The sequence below is a fragment of the Ascidiella aspersa genome, chromosome 3, assembly GCF_963924565.1.
Source record: "Ascidiella aspersa chromosome 3, kaAscAspe10.2, whole genome shotgun sequence".
In the NCBI taxonomy this organism is placed as follows: Eukaryota; Metazoa; Chordata; class Ascidiacea; order Phlebobranchia; family Ascidiidae; genus Ascidiella; species Ascidiella aspersa.
This window is the reverse complement of record NC_139449.1, coordinates 24,447,323-24,467,145: the sequence shown is the minus strand read 5'-3', so window position 1 is coordinate 24,467,145 and position 19,823 is coordinate 24,447,323. Positions and strand designations below refer to the sequence as shown.

Below are 19,823 nucleotides of genomic sequence, written 5' to 3'. Positions count from 1 at the left end.
TTAGGAAAGGTATTTTACTTTCTATCAACGTGCTGTTGTTGGGGTTAAAAACTTCAGACTGGTATTAAGCTAGCAACCTTCCCGTGCTGCTAATTAGTTATTTTTTTATTCTGGCTTACCATTTGTGGAATGTTACATTTAGTAGAGTAAAATGGCTTAGATATGCCTGTCGACCAATTTATTGCGCAAAACCACGATTATATTTATAATTATTAACCATTCGTAAATTACAAACTAGATTTATTAGATACTAAAACGTACTACCCTTCAATTACTATTGCTTTTCATATAAAAACATATTCTGTCTTATTCAAAGCACTCAACCGTAACCTTTTTCGTGCACCTCAATTTGAGAACCACCAGTTTATTCTATCGCTGTAATCAAAAGTTTGTCAGAGTATTTGCTGTAGAATAGGTTGAATGTGCCTGTCTAAGAAATACAACTGTAACTATGTTCTTTATTCCACATAGCAACTGCAGAAATTGTTAGTTATTTAGTTTTTCTATGGGTATTAGCGTCCTTGGTTTTCTTAAAAACAAAACGGAAAAAATAAGCATTGATAAATGAACAAAAATACTGTCACCAGTTAAAACAATAGCTAAATAAATTACGTCATATCAGTTAATTTGTGTCGCATTGAAACAAATTATACAGGTCAATAAATTATAAATATTAAATATTGCCTAGTCGGTAGATAAACTGATGAATAATGCGTCCATCAAGTCCTATTGCTGTTTATCTTTTTGTAGATGGACCGGGTTGATTCGACGAATAAGTTTGCATATGAGAAACATGACAATCGGAAAGACAAAGCCAGCGAAATAGGTGAGCTTGTAAAAGTTCCACACCAACTGGTAGTCCAGCAACTTGAATGCCGTGATGAAATACAAGTGGCAAAACATTTTCACAAAAGTCCAGTGAAAGCTAAACAAAATAATGATTGACGAAAAACACTGTTTAGATGTCTATAAGCAAACGGTCTGTTGTTTGCGTCTTAAAGTTTTTCGACATAGGATAATATTACCAATAAAAAACTAAAAAGAGCCTATAAATACACTTTTTTTTAAATGTGGTTTCGCTTTTAAAAATGTGGTTTCGATCCTACTGGGATTGAAAACCAACCAGTTTTAAGGGTCGCGATAAGGCCAACATAAAATAACACGAAGTGTTGCATCCCTACATATATAATGTAATTTTCTATATTTTATACTAAAATTTCTAATAGGCTAGGCTACGAAAAAACTAATAGGCTACAAAGCGCAATTCCCAAGTGAGTTTAGATTGTAAGAATGAGTGCTGAAGCAGAGTACGAGAAATGCTCGTAACGCTGTCAAATATAGAGGTTTGCTGAAGGTTTTAATAATTAAATAAGTAGAAGTCGGAGAACTTAGGAAGATTTGACAATGGCAGAATTAATTGCTCGCACAATTCTACTTTAATTTACCTCACAGGGCTAGCTTTTGTATTGTGTGCTATGTTTAACAGAAAGATAAATATAATTCAAAAAGTCAGAAAAGCAACTTACAACAAATAAATTTTCTTTGCCCAATATCCGTTGATATTGTCCCGTTCAACGGCAATACACGTTTCTTCCAAAGCGATAACCAGTGGAAACGGAAGAATCACCATAAAGTAGCCGGGATTTACTCCATGCCAGATTGCGCTTACGGCAAAAACAGAAATACCTCTGTGGAACAAGAACAAATATATACTTTTGTTTACTATTTCATTTATTTTAGTGATTAAACTTGTGGCTTAGGCCAAGACGGGTCGGCGGATTAAAGTAGGCTACGAAATTTAGATCGATGTTTTAACGGATAAATGAAAAAAAGAAAAAAAGATCAAAAAATTCATTCTTTTAGTAAAATCGTTAGACTGGGTACTGATAATACCTTAGAAGTTTCAAGTTGCGCGGTATTATGTTGCATCGGTAGATGAAGTGCACCAGCCACCATTGCACGCCACAGTTCCAGTTGGGTATAGTGCGACCGAATGTGGAACTCCGCACGAGTTTCGAAATGTAGACAATTTTAACGCAGTTGACGTCGAAATCGGAAGACTCCGCGTCTTTATCATCGTAGTTGTATCGCTTGGTCTCATTTTGATTCGCGACAGCGCTATATTATGCAATATACGATAAAAGTGAATGGCAACCATGCTATGTAGATCCGTGTAGAGTTTTACACGACCTATTATTACTATCGGTTGGCCTAACCCTTGTGAGATTAAGGATAGAATTGTCCAACTTTTCCTTAAATGTCCAACTTTACTTTCGGACGGTAGGCTATCATCGTTTAAAAGTCAACGATAGCACGAACACATACTTTTTCGTAAATGTGACGCCATGGCACATTGTTTGCTTCTATGGCACATTGTTTGCTACAGTAAATGATAAGATAAAAAAATAATGGCGCATTTTTTTGATAAATCAGACGAAAGTAAATCGTTTTTTTTAATCTTTAAAAACTCAACAGTTTTTAATCTTACCTTTGTTCGAAAGCGACAGTAGGACCTTGAGTCGGATGGGATTTGCATTCCACCGGGTACATTCCCAATCCAATCAATGTGCAAGCAAGTTCGGCAAACAACCAAGCTTGTACATACGTCATCTGGTGGTACCATCCAACCAAATAAACGTATCCTAGTCTGAAAGAAAATCGGACCATTTTGCCCAAGGAACTCAATTGTCTTTCTACAATACAGGTATTATATTTCCTGACAAGGACAGATTCGTTTCGAATAGTAGACAATTCAATTTTTTATCAAAATCTATGTTATTCAAGAACCTTGTTTTTCAATGTAAAATTCTAACGTTTTTAGCGCGTTAACTAGGACCTGGTCGACTGATCAAGGAAGCAAAGACTAAAGAAATACTTTGATTTAGCCTACATGCATCCGTCAATGATTGGTCACATCGAAACAATACGATGACTAAAGGATAAAGACGCCTTCTTCGACCAACGTTACCTATAATGTAGTGGATCAATCAGATATTTCGCGCTCTTAAAGTAACCTCCGTTGATCATCAAAACACCAAAAACCACCAGACTAAGCACGAACTGCCAAAAGCGTTCTTGGATGAAGTTGCTCGCCGGCTTGTACGGGTGTTTAAGCAGGTCAGAATAAGTCCGAAATTTGCAAATCGGCCCTGTAATGTTTTGTCAGGCATAATTTAATATATAGTAAAGAAGCCGTTAGCGTAAAACATACTGTTTCGAACGTTCTTTTAACCGAGCAGCCCTCTTTTACAAACGATCCAATTTACCTATTATAATGCCTATGGTAATGACAAAAACAGTTAACAACAAACTAAGCAGTTTACTTCTGCCATGTAGCACAACATCACCATAAACGGTGGAAATTATTGGCATTTTTAACAACCCTGACCTGTAAAACTTGTTTGATTTATTCCTTGGGTATGTGCCTTTAATATTGTAAGAAAATTAAAAAATAAGTAATCGCTCACCTGTAAATATTCCTATAGGAAGTGTCATGTAACAAACTATGTCAAATGCACTGGGTTCAGATTCCAACATTAGTGCGCCAAAAGTGCATTTTTCGCCTGATTCACTGTCTTTTTTCCCCGATCGAAATTCGAAGATTTCATAAGTTACTGTGATCATCTAAAAATGGCAAGTGTATTAGTGTCTTGTGTAACGGATTACCGAGTCATTATAGACCACCACACTAAAACTTGATAACAAAATAAATTGGTATGAAAGGTTTTGAGTTATTATTTAGTGATAATAATGCATTAACGTAGGAAACTGTAAGATCATAATATTTGCCTGTTCAATATTTAGGTGTTTTGACCAAATCAATCATTCAGTTTTTTTGAACCAGTTATTAGTCCTCATGCATCCGTATTTATTTAAAAACAATTAAAAAAAAAGAAAAAAGACTGATATATCTATTTTTTTAACTTGCAAATTTGTCCAAGGGTTAATTGCAATGATAGAACTTGGTTTGTGGCGTTTAGCATCATGCAAATTTAATATGTCAAGTAAGAGTTCTACGTATTTAAACTGAGTGCTATTTTGATTTCACTTCTAGCTAATTTAAATAATTACCATAACCCAGGTATAGAAAACAATCGGTATCGGGTGAAAAAAAGTAGTGTATCAGTATCCGTCTAAAAAATGATATAAAGATATCATATATATATATATATATATATAGGCATCGTCAGTATAATACGATAACTTTGCTGGCGAAATATATTTATCTTTTAAGATTTTTTAGTAGTGTCTGACCTGAATTGCTAGCTTTGCTAGATTATTCTGCAGTTACTCATCAGAAAATTAAGGTCGACATTTATCTAGCAAGGGTCAAGGTGATTTCCATTATCACATATTCAGTGCGACATAAATCGACCAATTTAACATTCCAACTTGTAAAAGGGTATAAATTCTGTTGATGTGAACCTTCAAAGGCTCTGAATAACTTTGAAAAAGCAGGCAATTTCCACTAAAAACATATTTACCCTGATAACTCCGAGCATCAAAAGCTCGTTGGTGATGTCGTTCCTCAGAGGGAAACCCAGATATGGCGCCGAGCGAAAGGAGATCCGTAAAATCGCGCAAAAAACAAATATTACCCTTGGACTTTTCCTGTGTAAATAAATGTTCATAAAACTACGCCCCTTGTGTCATTTTTATCTTTATAATAAACCTAAATAAGTAAACTTCTACATATTTTTTAATTAGACCTGAATGTACTTAAAAAATAGAGAAATGCCACTTTGGTTGTTAAAACTTACACGAAGGAACTTTTAATAAGAAAACATCCACCAGCGACCATGGAGATATACCACATTGATTCATAACCGCAACAAGAAAAAATCAAAACACATCCAACAAAAAATAGGGTAATTTTCATGTGTCGTTTAGTACCCACTAGTCTGAACCCGAGTCCAACAAGACAGCAAAATGCAAGTGTAAAGAGATGCTGCAACTCAGATGTTTCTAACATCCTATAAGACTTTGAGACTAAAAAATATAACTTACACCTGTAAAATATTTAATTATGAAACTAACCTAAAAAAATATTTCTAAATATGCTACAGGATGCTATAGGTAACGATTATTAGATGGAAACACATATTAATACCTATAAAGCAGCAATATTTAAAGCGGAATAATCTAAATTAGGCCAACCATAGTAGCCTAACACAACTAAAGACATAGGCCTAATTAAGCTAAATACCCAGTAACAGGGGCGCCCGCAGAAATTTTTCCAGGGGGGGGCAATCAGGGGCGTAACCAGAAAATCAAAAAAGGAGGTCCTGAATTTTCAACTTAGGGAATTCCCCTATTTTTCGTCTGACATTAATGAATACTGACGTCAAAAACAGTGACAGTATGACGTCATAGAATGGTAATTGCAATTTGCAAGACGTCATAAAAATTAATCAGAAACAGTCAAATTAGGGTTCCTCTTTTTCCCGGATTTTTTCACTCCCGGGAAACGGGATTGAAAAATGAAACTTCCCGGGATTTTTTATTAATTTATACGTTCTTAACCGAAGGAGCGCCAAACCTTCTCTAATACGAGTCAGTACCCTTATTTGTTTTTATTTGAAAAAAGCGCATGCATGACGCATTTTTTTGTTAGAATAAATTTAATTAGGTTTTTCCGTTGGTAAGCGCAAATAAAACAACTCAGGCAACGACGTTAACAAGGTTGGTAATATTTTTTTTATTATATTAGTCAAAAACGGTAATATTTTTAAAGTTTTGTTAGGTTGCCGAATTCCCGGAATTATAAAAAAAATTTCCCGGGATTCGGGATTGTTAATTCGCGGGAAATCCCGGGAATTTCCCGTCGAAACATTCCCGGATAGGAACCCTAAGTCAAATACGCCCAGCAAAAGGGAACACGTGCGTTGTCGACAATCCTGTCAGGCGCCAGCTGCGAAACCAAAGTGTGCAATCGTTAACTTCAGGCGAAAAAATAAACCAAGACCGTGAAATATGTGCGCTAAATTACAAGCACGCCTTTCGCCAACTGCAATACTAAACAAAGAACTTTTTCTAGGGTGTTACAACGATTAGCGCAGCAACATCTGCGCCAAACAATGTGCCAAGTAAGCAAAATTACGAGCTGCGGTTGAGGGGAAATAAGTTGTGTCAATTTTACACTTAGCACGTGGTCTTAAAGTATGCTTAAAGAGCACAATTTTGCGTTACCTATCATTACTTAGTCACCATTATACCTCCTTTTAAGAATCTGCTTCAGTTAAACAAATGCGGTTGTTACACCAACATTGGATATTAGCGCAGAGACCGAACAGCGAAGAACATACTGCGCTCGACGTACTAACTCGACGTTTTGTAGCGAGAAAAAAAGAAAGAAGCTTTGACTTAGCGTTGTCAATTGTCAAATACACGCTTTCTAATCAGTCAACCTAAACAAATAACGAAAGAAAAAAACTACTAGCTGCTTTACGGTCGACCAAACAAAAGACGAAAACGGCGTTTTGCGCTCGATTTTGGTTTCGCATTAGATTAAGACGCGTGACCCAATTACTTAAAAAGCACGCCGCTTCAAACAGTTTGTTAAAAACGATAATATTACTTTCAAAAAGGGGAGTAAAAAATCGTCTGAATAACACCTAAAACTGTCGGATTAAAAAAGTCTTAAATTCAAAAATAATACCTAAAACTGTAGGGCGATTGCTTGCATTTTATGGGACACCGGTCATCGGCCGCTTTTTCGGTACTGCTTTGTTTGCCCCTGTTTGGGGTCAGGAGTGGGTAATTGGTCGGGCTACAATTTGGGTTAGGGTTGAAGTCATTAGGGGAGTTAGTGGTGAAGTTATAGGGATTGGGTTGTGGGTTAGGTTAAATAGTGTTTAGTCTGTTGGGACTATGTGTTATTCCCTAAATTTCAGTCTTATTGCTGAAGTCATGTAATACTTTGAATAACATTTTTGAATTCCCATTAAAAAAAACTTTCTGATGAGAAGTGAATGCTTTGAAATATACAATATGCTTACAACGAGTAAACGTAAACTATAAGACGCAGGCAAACAGCCAATTCTGATTTGCCTATTTAACCTGACACTAAAGCTGTTGGTATAGGTTTGAGGGTGGCGAAAAATAATTAACTTAGACAAGAAAGAGACTTATACTGTACACTGCACGTTTTGCATGAGGTTTGCAAGCCGCGGGTAAAGAAGCCGTTGGCGTAAAAAAAAACCCACCCCTTATTTCGGATTCAGTATTTAGTGTATGGGTTTGTGCACATGACAATACCTTCCTAAATTCGTGTAGCCTATACTAATTATATCAAATAAAAAAATGGCGCGTTGTAAGAGTCTGATTGTCTTGTTACTCTTGGCCTAATTTCTTTTCATTTTCATATTATTAAAAATGAAAACAAATTAAGTCTGCACAATTTATTCTCAGTAAAACCTTTCGACCGGAAAGGTTTTATATTGCAGGTTAAATTATAATTATCAACCAATAATCGTATTTCCTAACTTCATCCGGTTTAAAGTAAGCGAGCAGATTACCTTATCAGTGCAAATAGCCTGCACTATATAACCGGTCGAATAGCTTTGCAGAGCAACATTTATGTACTCAGCTTGCCTTAAAACTGTTTTATTAGTTTGATTTATTTTTTGGGGCATTTCAGCTGATGAAACGTTATCTGCAACAAGACTAACTTAGTTGGTTTTCAGTTTAAACCCCACATAGCCTTGGACAAGATATCAAATTACTATTTTTATGACATAATAACTTATACCTCAAATGTCATAGGCTTGCAACTTTAACCGTCATACACAACGCTGGAAAATTCAACAAACCACAAGACAAAAACTATTACGAGAAAAATGTAACAACACAACAGTACTAGAAACGTATCACAACATAACCCGCCAGCCGCCACATTTCAAAATTAACTTAAATCCTCCTACAACCAAACCTGATTTATAGTAAAGGCTTCTTGCACTGCCAGCACTTTTGCAAATAATAACCTAGTTTTACAGCATATTATGGTAGCGAGCACTAATCCAAAATAAACCACGGAGTGGCACTACTTTGTCGACTTGTCTACGCAACGATATATCACGATTTCGAACGGATACATCCGCTGAGGCTATAATAACCTCCGTTGTAACCCCGGCAAACGCGGTAACTTGTTCAATAGAAGTTGCTGATTCTGCTTGTTATCCCTAGCTTTTACGCCGGGCATAGCAAGCTGAGCGACACGATTTAGTCACACTCAGGGCAGGCACAAATTTTCTGCGGAAGTACGCCGGGTGTCGTTGCAAAACGATTGGAAACAAACTCCAGTTTGTCATGTGAGTAGAACTGCCAGCCAGTGCAAAGTTCGACTGGCTTGAATAAGCAATTACTTCTAAACGGAAATTCTGAGGTTACATTCATGGCGATCTTTGTGCAATTTGTAATGACAAGCAGGGCAAATGCTGCGTAATACCAAACATTTACGCTTCCAGCACGTAGCTTGATACAGACAGCACTCAGCCATCTTATTACATGTGCGCGTCTAATAAACCTACAGTCCTGCATACATAAGGATTTTACAAACTAGATTTTCTTAATTCCTTTCATGAACAGCAAAATAATGGAAATCAGTTTTGTGCTTAAGAGGTTACAGTCATGCGCTCTATCCGATCATTCTACGTTTAGAACACGTATTCATTATTAAACACGGGCTTATATGGGACATCCCCTTAAAATAATTCGGCAATAGGCTTGTTCAGCGTTGTTTTACCAAGAGAAAATGGCACACTCAAACAAAATGTTAGACAAGGCATAACAAGCGTTTTTTAAGATTATTTCAAGATAACTATGCGAATAGTAGGCATATTATTGGGCGAGTGGTTTTAACAAGGGACACATTGATCACCGTACTTTCTAACTCCACTAAATCGAAACTAAACAAACTGCCTTGAAAATTTAAAGTGCATATCGTCAGATTGATAGGTAACTTTGCATTCCAAAAATCGGCATAAATGCGCTTTTGATGAATATATAATTTATAACAGAGCAGCAAAAACACATCTGGCAAGCATGGCGTTTAGTTATATGTGTGTTACAGTAGAATTTGGTTTAAACCAATATCGCGTTACGGATATGCTGGTAAGCTATGTACCTCGGTAGGCCGGATGGATACTATAGGGCAGGGATGGCGAACCTTTTTATAGCGCGGGTCACAAACACGACCTTTTTCCTAACAAAATTCAAGTGGGTCATATACTTAACTTAGATGCTAATTTTATGCGAAACTTTGCTGCTGCATTGTTTTAAATCTTATTGTCTGGGTTAGTAAGGTTTTTGGGCGATTTCCAAACAGGATTCCCGCGAATATTAGGAACCTAATAGTAAACAAATGCTGCTGCTTCTAAATTTTTACTGGGTTTGCAGGAGTTGAGTAGAAATCTTTTCGGCATGGTTTAACACGGATTTTAGTCCGCGTGCTCTTAAGTTTCCTTAAACGATCGACTTTACGTTTTACAGCGATAAACAACATTTTTTATTTGTCTGCTTTTCTGGACGCATTTGTTGAAGTGCAGTTAATAGGCCTACTCATTACCCCCAAAACAGTTTTGCACAATCAACAGAATAGGCAGCCGTGATTTACAAGTATAATGCTATCTAACGAAGAATTTTTCTTTCATTTATCCTTTCCTGAAAATGATTGAAAACATATCGTTTTTTTTAGAGAGACAAGTGGGTCATTAAATATCTGTGGTGGGTCACTTCATGACCCGCGGGTCAGTGGTTCGCCATCCCTGCTATAGGGTAAAGGAAATATACCACAACGTTTATAGTTACTAATATAAATACCGATGCTCTCTACAGTAGCACCTAAAAAGCAAAAAGCAAAACTATCCCTAACTGCTACACTTTTTTTCATTTACCATAAACGAAGTGATTCATATGGTTAAACCAGTGCTCTCCAACCGTTGTGCACGGTGCACCAAAATATGCATCGGGTGCACCAGTACGAAAAGGTTTATAAGGGTGCATCACAAACTTTCATTGAACCATTAATATTTACGATTTTTAATGAAAAAACAGATGTTAAATAGTCTCTTTGCTATTTAATCAAGTTTTTTTGAATGGTGTTTTGTGACATGTAATGGTACTCGCTTTAAATTTAAACAATTTCACAAGCCACTCTTTAGAAACACACGTAGAAAGTTGTTAGTAAAAAGAACATAAAATTACTCTATGAGGCGCAAGGCTGCCAAACTCTATAATTTTCTCTTTCAAAATCGCATGTTTTATATTATAAGGATATTTTTTACCCGAAAAAAACTGTATATTAACCATTAACGTTGCTTACACAGAAAATTGTTATCATCAGCTATAGTGTCCTTCAAGGATAAAAAATCTTTAAACAAATTTTGGTGGCTAATAAATTCAACTCCCTTAGTAGCCAGTAATTTATAGGTGTTACATTCCATTACCTTGTTTCAGGTTATCAGAGATCTGACAACCAGTTGGCGAAAATGGCAAGTGACTTGATATTTGTCAGGTTCGTTTAAACAAAACAGAAGTTTGCAAAAATACCTGCTCTGAGACTTAAAACACTTCAAACGAAATCCGTTCAGGTTCGCTATATCGGGAAAAATGCCCAAAAAAACAAACTATTTTACAAGGGTGTCCGCGCCCCTATATTTTAGATAAAACGCACATAATGACTTCAGTTAAATAAAAAATATTGATAAGATGATAAGTGCAATAAGAATACCTTTAAGGCATTATGCCGAATTGGCTTTAGCGTTAACAAGGTTATTTAACTTAAAAGTTACTTTTCGTGGTCGAAAACTCTACGTCAGATCCGAAATTATGGCTGAAAAGCACAAATTAATTTTATGTCGGATTGGAAGCGATAACACTCGGAAAACGATAACAGTATGTACTGTTACTTAACATTGGGGTATCGACTCCGACCCTATACTATCCGACATCCGTATATAGCCTACTATAGCCGCTATAATATGGATTGAAGAGAGACTTTTCAGGAAATGACAACGCCACCCAGCAAAGGTTTATAATGGGAAATTGCTAAATCCAGAACCACTTCAAACAATTTATCAAATTCAAGCAGCTATTAGGTAAGTGTGTCTTATTAAACCATTTGCCGTATTCATTAAATTTTGCACACACATATTTCATTGTTAAGTTATTGAAAAAGGCGGTATGTTTTACATTGAGGATTTTTTTATATTATTTTAACGAAGCTATAACTGAAAAGACACATACCGGTATACAATGCCGCAGACAGTTAGACGCCAGGCTTTTTTATGTTCTGCAATCGCGTTACACAGAGCGTCAGAGCACTGATAGTACAAACGTATCCTCATACAAAGTGGCCAATTAGAGTTGCCATATTTACTAACCTACAAAAGGAAATGCTTTATACTTTATCTATGCATTATTTTTTAGCATAAGTTTGTACCTAAATTTACCTTCTTTGAATTTTATATTTATAAAACATGACCAAGGCTTTTACAGTCCAATTTTTTCGCATGGGTGATTTTGTTTGGTGTTGTCTCGTACTCCAGACAACACATTCAGTTAAACAAGGCGTTTTAAAGAAATTGTGAGGTTTAGCAGCGTTGATTCTCGGGTAGGGTAGTGATATTATACGTTTTGATTTTTTAAATTTGCCTTTGACGCTGCACAATGTAGTGGGATTCTTTCTTGCTTAAGATCCGTTGATACCTACGGCTTTTGTATGTTTTACTAGCCTTAAGTTCATGTTTATCTCTTGATATAGAAGATAACTCTTATACTTGTTGCAATGTGTTGTTACCACAAAAATCCATGAACTGTTGCTAATGGTTGTTCGTACATTCAATTGTTTAAGATTTCCTATATGAATTGATTGCAAATTGCGCCGGAAGTTTAAGGTTGACGCCAGCATACAGAAATACCTTTACATCATAGCATACACCCCGTATGGTGGTTAGTGAGTTTTAAATCGAAGAGGCTACATTCAGTCCTGCATGTTAAGTTAAGTCAGGCCAGGCCAGTTGGCTATCAGATAACAAAACAACCGTTTTAGGTGATGCAGAAAGTAACGGTTTAAGCACCAGACGAACAATGACAACTTCAGCCTCGATTGTCTGTAGTTCGTTTGACTAGCATTCTGACCATCTGAAGGCTAATTCAGTCAAGGCAGGGTAAACATAGTGGCGCATGAAAAACAGAAAATATTTTGGGGCCTGGTCAAAGGTAGGATCTGAAAATATACACATAAAAAATGTGCTTTCAAAAAACAACTGCCTTTAAAAAAAACAACTGTAAATATCCTTGATTTTACAAGATTACGGAAATAGGTGAGGAGGCCTTACAAGAGTAATTTATACCACAAAGTATTCTAAAAAAATGTAAACGCTTAATGTTTTTGTTAAAAAATATTTAATGGGGGCGAAAATCTTGGCGTGGAAATAGGGGAGCGATAGCGCTTACTCGAAAAATATTATATCCTCACCTTAAAAACATTTTAGCCGTAACGCCATTGCTTTATTAAATGGGGTAAAATTGCGATTATACCTGCGTAAAATAGCTTAAATAATAAAAAAATTGGTATCAAAGATCAGCAAGGTCGTTAATCTTGTTAAAGTAACACGACTTACTGTGATTTAGGGCGGGTCTAGGGTAGGGCGGTGCCTTAGGCTTAGGCCATACTATATTTTGCCAAGCTTTTCATGCAAAAGTAAATAATTTTTTTATCTACTTAGCGCGTCATTAAATTGGATTTCGTCTCACTATTGGCGGAGGAGTTAGTTAAAAAAGCAACATGTAGTTAAAGATTAATTGTTTATGATGTCAAATACGGGCGATACTGATGTATAATTGCGAGAAAGTCAAATAGAAGTTTTGAGAACAATGTTGGCAAGACATTTTACGACATAATGTTACAAAAATTGTCAAAAACGAAAAACTTTAGGCAATTGCGTGTTCAGGTTTAAGTTATAGTGTTGGTAGGAGTATAAATTAAGGTTTTCGACTCCAAATAAATGGTATCGCTAAATGCGGACCCCTGGTTTAAATTCAAATCGTAGCAATACTTAACCAACCGTACAGGTCAAAGGCATGTTAAAGTAGTGATCGGAATACTTACTCACATATGCGCTTGTGTTATTGTTTTAACCCTACTGTACACTTGCAAGCATGCTGCACGAAGTAAAGATTATTTCCATGTGGTTTACTGAAGTTTAATAGGCAATGTAGTTTATTCTGATCCTATGTATTTTAGGATTCTTAGTTACATCAAGGGAAGGTGTTGCAAATTATAAGTTATCTGCCGAGCGGGCATCGTCTTTACTAGAAGAGCCACAAATATGTTGCTAAAACCACAGAAACACCAAGTACTATTTTTTTCGTTCTTTGACCTGCAGGTACTGCGAAGCTGATTTTACAACAATTTCTAAAAACGCTTACACGAAAAAAGAAGTGCGATGAAGGAACTTCTCCATGTTATCAACCTCATTTGCGTACTGCTTGTCGCTTCGATTTGCAGGCTCTTCGAAATTAAACGTCACCTGCGATACATTTTATCATTGGCTGGCGTAGCCGTGATTCTCTTGCTCTGCAGCGTGGATTCAATTTACTTCGCAGCTTTGCTCATCGGCGGGTGCATTATTATAAAGAGTAAATTCATGTTGTAAGTCCCTTTGTATATTGGCTACAGACGGCGAGTTAGTAAATAAAACATACTCTTGTTGAAAACAGACATAGTTTTGATCAACCTTCTTGTGCTATACATACAAAACTTCTATTAGAATCTATTTAGAAGACATTTCTTCACGAAATACTTATTAGTACATTATATTTCATAAACCTTCATTCAGGAAATCTGATGTTGCTGATACGTTTTATTACATCTTATACTACTTATGCGCAGGGCAAATCCTCGAGCGGTTTTTCTGTTTGCAATATCGTTTCAAGTTTTCTTCACAGCATCGCCCTATTTTGGTCTTCGCTACAGCGAAACCAACGTTGCTGACGCTTTAATATTCGTGGCTACCATGAAGGTACGTAAAACAAAACAAATATTTTGTTGTTACCAACAATCTTGTATTGTTTGACGTTGGTCTAGTGGTAAATTTATTGGTGTAAGACGTGAATCATGGTAAATGGCCTAAAGTACTTAAAACTACAAGTTGTAACGAAGCTTTTTGGCCAAAGCGCCTAACAAAACTAACTATTTTTCTTGAAGATCGTCATCGTAGCTAACGAAATCTTCGACTTGCGGACAAGCAAAACTGAACGTAATTTTGCCGAGAAGCACCCCTTTGGCGTTCTTACGTTGGACAAGGAGCCAAGTATTCTGGACATCTGCTGCTATATGACTTGCATTATTGGACTGATTACAGGTTGTGGAATCTATAAGCAAATGTATAAAAGAAATATTTTCATAAGCCCTGTATCTCTTGTTGCCATTAATGTTAGTTTTATTTTTGATTCCGCCTTGCAAAAACTAATAACGCAATCTGTGGGAATTCTCAGCAAAGCGCATATCTATCTCAGCAAATCCAATGTTTTTGGCAACAGGCCCCCGTTTAACAACAGGTTAAACCAAAGCCTACAAGATTAAACAAAACCACACATCATGTGCAATTCACTTTAATACAAAACTGGTACATAGTAACATACAGTATGCCAACAAAGGTATTATTAATATTCAGCTGTAGCTTTTGACCTAGGGTCTGTGGAAAGAAGGGTCCGCAGAACATCTTTTAAATATATTATTTGACAACACGTGTAAAGCAATTAACCTGTATGAGTATCCATTTTAATTAAACAATAATTATTTTTCCGTTATTTTTTTCACCTTACTTTGTTTTTAAATAAATAGGGACGCCTTAACTTTAATGAAGCAAAATGGGCCCGTCAGGTTTTAAGCTTGAGAACCGCTAATATACAAAATTGACTAAAACACACTTATATCCCGACCACTATGATGACGTAAAATTAAAAATCTAAATTAATTATCGGCTTTAGTAGCTTTCTGAAAAAAGGTAACATTTTCCTGCTAGCGCCAGTATAATAAAAATCAAAGAAATCTGTCAATGCCAATTCTAAAACGATTATGTGTTATGGTCCAACAGATGAAAGCTTCTATTTACTCAAATCAAAAGTGATCCAAACTATTCATGTGTAATGCGTGTTTTTGGATGTTTCAGGACCATTTTGCAAGTATCGCACATATGATGATATGCTAAGAAATACTTACAAACCGATAAGTCTCGCACTTCGCCGTCAAATATTGCAAGCTGTCGGATTTCTCGTTGCCTACTTAGTTACTGAAGTATCGGTTGATACGAAGTACTTTGGATCATTCGAATATAATTCGGATCCTATTTACATAAGGTAAAAGTATTGTATAACTATAGTGTACAATGTTCATCCACAAAGATACAAACAAATCTATTGCAGACTGTTACCAGTAACTGATAGTTTGTCAAATTTGGCGTAGTATACCTATAATTTATAATGTATATATTTAGTCTACATTAGTTGTCACTAGGAGTGTCTGATAATAGCGGATCGGAGCCGATACCCGATGCTAACTGTAATATCGGTACTCGTTCAGTATAAGACTGGTATCTGAGTCAATCCCATACCATACCAATATAGAAACTTCAGACATAACTTGCTATCGACCGCAGCCATTCTACCTAAAGCGTAAATTTATCAAAAAAATAGTACGTTAACAACTTGAGATAACTTTCTAAGGAATAAGCAAATTTCGGAATAATAAACTGGACATAACTAACTTTTGTATTTTGAGCACAATGTATTTTCACGATATTAGCCTGAAATTCGGTGTTGTACTAAGAAGCATATCCATCTACTATTTTTTAAAGTAATATTGGTTCGCTATTCATGGCTCTATGCACGAATTAGTTTGGTATCGACACCGGTCCGACGCTATCACTTCGAATCAAGTATCGGCTCAGATTAGATATAATCGGCATTTCTATTGCAAACCGTCACATTTCGCTGGATTGCATGATGTAAATAATAACACTAAAAATGAATTTCGTTTAATTGTAACAAAAACGTTACAAACATTTTCCTTCGACGCTATATTTAACAATTGCAATAGGTTACTTCACATATATCCGATCGGCTTAGCTGTAGTGTACAAGTACGCCGCTGTGTGGTCAATTGCCCAGATATCCATGGTTCTAGTGGGCCTGGGCATGTACCCCAGCGAATGTCAATCAAAGATCGTTCAAGGTCCCATCATCGCGGCTGCCCAACCAAGGTATATATACTCTGTACGTATCAAAACTACTATAATTTAACTCCAAGAGAGTCGCCTATCTGCTATAAGGATAAAAATACTCTCGGTCGATTTTTGTTTAATACCGTTAACATACTTTTGGATTTAGGTTAGACGCGGTGTTGGAGCGCTATCAGATTTTTAGCGGAGCGTTTATGCTTGCGGAGAGCACGTTCTTTAATTTTTTTTAACCCTTGAGTTTACAGGGACCAAACTGACAAGCCTAAGCAAGAGTACGACTTCGAAACCATTCAGAATGTGGACTTTGTTAACGGCTACTTCGATTCGTCGGTGTCTCGTGGGATACTTTGCTGGAACCGCAGCGTCCAATGGTGGCTTGTGCAGTTTGTCTATCGAAGCGACCTGGTGCCGAGGCGCATGAAATTTTTGAGGTACCTCGCGAATGCCATAAAATCAACGCTCGGTTTTAAAGGTCTTAAAATTGTTGTTAAAACAGGCATTTTACCCTTAGATTTATTTTCTGACGAAAGGCAATCGCTTCTTTCTGCTATATATTTGTTTTATTTCTAGAACCTTGATCGTGTTTTTCGTGAGTGCATTGTGGCACGGGGTGGACCTGAGCTACTTCATGGTGATATGTTCATTCGCCTTTGTACTGCCCATGGACGACTATTGCATACGATTTGGACGTGAATGTATTAAAGTGAATTGGGCTAAGAGAGTATTTCTAATGTGAGTTGTTTAGTTATCTCAATTAAATACATATAAAAGCACACCCTTCCAAACACTGGTGATACAAACAACAGATCTCTATGTCACCATAATGCAATTAAATCTGTTAACTGGCAAAGCAACCTTTTTTTTATAAATCCTTTACGGTTGCGAGTTTGCGAAAACAAAGCCAACTTTGGGACGATCTCATGTGTTCAATTTGTTTAAACATTGTACTTTTTACGAGAAAAATTGCATGGCTGTTATTACTTACACCTGTCCCAATAAATTGGACTGGTATCTATAGGGATGTCTAATAATATCGGATCAGAGCCGATAACCCGATGCCAATTGGTTGTATCGGTCCTCGTCCGATACTAAGGTGGTATCGGTGCCGATCCGATACTAAACAAATATGAGTATATTAGTCACGATTTGTCACGCAATACAGTTATTTCTACCGTTTAAGGTAAATTCATCAAAATATAGTAGGTTAACAACTGGAGGTAATTGAACTTCTTCAGACTAAAGCGAATTTCGGTCTCATAACATAATAAAAGTTACCTTTGAGCGTTTGAATTTAATCTATTTAGTTTGTTTAAGCTTAGTAATGACGTCTTTGGTATCGGATCGGATTACGACATTGTTTGTCAAAAATGTAGGTAATTTGTATCGGATTAAAAAGTATCCCTATTAGTGACATATGTAAAAATAGCCTGAACTAAATTACGCGAGTCTTTAGACTATTTTGCTGCTGCCGCAATATGTGTAGAACCCATACTGGCTACATAAATTACAGTAAACCGAAACTCAAAAAGAAAGCAAATGGTTGGAAATAAAAAGGAAATTAACTATCAATACATGTAATGGAAACTATAAGTATTGTTAGCTCGCAATACGCGTGCTATAATTTAAGGACAGTTTGATGTATGGCGGAATTTACACTATCTATTAACCGCAAAATTGACCTTTAATCTCGCAAGTGCCGGGAGCGAGATTTTGTTTACTTTTATTTTGTAGGTATTAATAAACGTAGGTCAATTTGAGCAAAATGTTGGTTTTAAACTAGGTGATACGCAGCAAGCAAAAGTATGAGGTTGAGAACCACTGTATATAGACGTATAGCGAATTATATCGTTTTGTTTTCGCAGTGTCTACTGGGCGTTGGTCAAAATGTTCGTCGTTTCGTTTATAATGGCGTCGTTCCCATTGTTGGACTACGAGCTTGTCACCAACATGTTCGTGCAAACTCACTTCGCCATTTTCCTTTTCCCACTGGCGTTTATGATCCCGTGTGCACTTGTCTCCTTTATCTTCGGCGTGGATCATGTAAAAGACGCGGACCGCAAAGCAGCATGATCACATGCGATTCTACTTACTGTGTGTATTGCCTTTTATGTTAAATCCAACTCATAATTAGACATTTTATTTAAAAAGCCCTAATGCAAACTAATTGGAAAATATAGTCTTGCATGTTTTTCGTTTCATAAAGCAGTGTTTCTAATATTTATATCAGATCTGTTGTATTTTTTATTGTCTCTATTGTTCTAAAATGTAGTTTATAAGGTAACATTGCTTTGGTGTCTTCATTACACTAGTGCACTTTGGTGCGCCGTGGCCAGTAAAAAGGTGCTCCGTGGCCAGTGAAAAAATATTGGACATATATGTTTATCAATTATATTTACTTTGCTCTCGGCTTAGCTCGTTGGTTTACGATTAGGGGAGTGTGTCACTATGTTAGTTACCCACGGTTTAAAAGTTATAGCTATTTGTGTACGTGAAAACAAAAACGTATATGCCCAGTTATATGTGCGGGTCGAAAAAACTGTAATAAAATATATTTATAATCTATACAAATATTTTAAATCCGCTACGTGCTTACCTTGCTTTTAAGATTGACTTGATGGTTGTTGAAATGTTTTGAGTTTGCGTTTCCAACAGTAGCGCCAAATATGCCGCTTGCTGAAGTGGATACTTCCGTAAACATTTGCCGAACAATTTGTCACGCAAAGATAATTATAATCAATTACAATTGTAGCTGTAAACTGGTTTGAAAGTTAGTCTAGTCTAGACTCTAGTGTAACGCTTTTGTGAGTTTTATAGCCTGTCGTATATATTGCATGCTTAACGATAAATGTATGCAACATCGAATGAGGGAGGGCAGTCAGGTGAAGAGTATAAGATATACATTCAGTACAGTTCAATAAACCGAGGTAGGAAAATGAATTAACAAAAGCGTTCGCCAGAGTTATTAGCCTAATAAACAGACACACGATGTTTTTCATGTAAATAATACTCATTTTATAATGACAAGTCAATGACTTGACATGGGTATATTGAAGTCACCATTTTTAAATGACTTGGCAAGACTTTCCTTGACTTCGACTTCAGGCATTATCAAATAACTTTGGTTCAACTTGAGTGTTTGATTAAAAGTTTTTCAATCAAATTAGGTTATTTATCTAAATTTTTCCACCTTAAACAATATGCGTTCTTTATGTTGCGCTTTTGTTATTTTTATTTGAATAGTTGCTTATACACGGACGAGTTTACTAATTTTAACCGGTTAACGTTTATTTTTAGTAGTAATGAAATGAATTGTTCTAATATTGACATGACTAGGACTTGACTTGGGCAATTAATGACTTGGACTGGGACTTGTCTTGTTATTTTTGCAAATGACTTGACTCGAACTTGAGGTATTGTCAAAATGACTTGTTTACAACACTGATGGTAGTTGCTGTCGTAAGCATTTCGCTCTGGTCGCGTCAGCAAAGTAAAGACAGCTGACAAGCTCTGAATTCCAACATTAGGGTCAGCAAACGTATGCGCCACACAATATTTTAGTTTTTTATCCAGTACAATTTTT

The 19,823-nt window shown here is 36.3% G+C and overlaps 2 protein-coding genes across 2 annotated transcripts; one reads left to right on the top strand and one right to left on the bottom strand.

Annotated features, from left to right (window-relative positions):
* Nucleotides 1-1,522: 1,522 nt before the first annotated feature.
* On the bottom strand, nucleotides 1,523-3,537 carry LOC146161061 (membrane-bound acylglycerophosphatidylinositol O-acyltransferase mboat7-like). Its single transcript, XM_083385078.1, has 5 exons — nucleotides 3,468-3,537; nucleotides 2,969-3,149; nucleotides 2,489-2,647; nucleotides 1,894-2,118; nucleotides 1,523-1,688 (listed from the first exon to the last, which is right to left on the bottom strand). Exons 1-5 carry the CDS (start codon nucleotides 3,535-3,537, stop codon nucleotides 1,523-1,525), a joined length of 801 nt encoding a protein of 266 aa, XP_083241204.1.
* A 9,395-nt stretch (nucleotides 3,538-12,932) lies between these two features.
* On the top strand, nucleotides 12,933-18,873 carry LOC146161060 (membrane-bound acylglycerophosphatidylinositol O-acyltransferase mboat7-like). Its single transcript, XM_083385077.1, has 9 exons — nucleotides 12,933-13,654; nucleotides 13,895-14,024; nucleotides 14,210-14,366; nucleotides 15,177-15,363; nucleotides 15,430-15,449; nucleotides 15,901-16,264; nucleotides 16,489-16,674; nucleotides 16,814-16,975; nucleotides 18,106-18,873. The coding sequence occupies exons 1-9, from the start codon at nucleotides 13,449-13,451 to the stop codon at nucleotides 18,311-18,313; spliced, it is 1,620 nt and encodes a 539-aa protein (XP_083241203.1). The 5' UTR covers nucleotides 12,933-13,448; the 3' UTR covers nucleotides 18,314-18,873.
* The last annotated feature ends 950 nt before the right edge of the window (nucleotides 18,874-19,823 follow it).

Coding starts and splice junctions, on each gene's coding strand:
- LOC146161061 (XM_083385078.1), bottom strand. CDS start 3,537: ATGTTGGAATCTGAACCCAGTGCATTTGACATAGTTTGTTACATGACA. Junction 3,150..3,467: donor TCCTATAGGAATATTTACAG/GTGAGCGATTAC, acceptor AAAACATTACAG/GGCCGATTTGCAAATTTCGG. Junction 2,648..2,968: donor ATTGATCCACTACATTATAG/GTAACGTTGGTC, acceptor ATTTTCTTTCAG/ACTAGGATACGTTTATTTGG.
- LOC146161060 (XM_083385077.1), top strand. CDS start 13,449: ATGAAGGAACTTCTCCATGTTATCAACCTCATTTGCGTACTGCTTGTC. Junction 14,025..14,209: donor TATTCGTGGCTACCATGAAG/GTACGTAAAACA, acceptor TTTTTCTTGAAG/ATCGTCATCGTAGCTAACGA. Junction 16,675..16,813: donor AGGCGCATGAAATTTTTGAG/GTACCTCGCGAA, acceptor TTTTATTTCTAG/AACCTTGATCGTGTTTTTCG.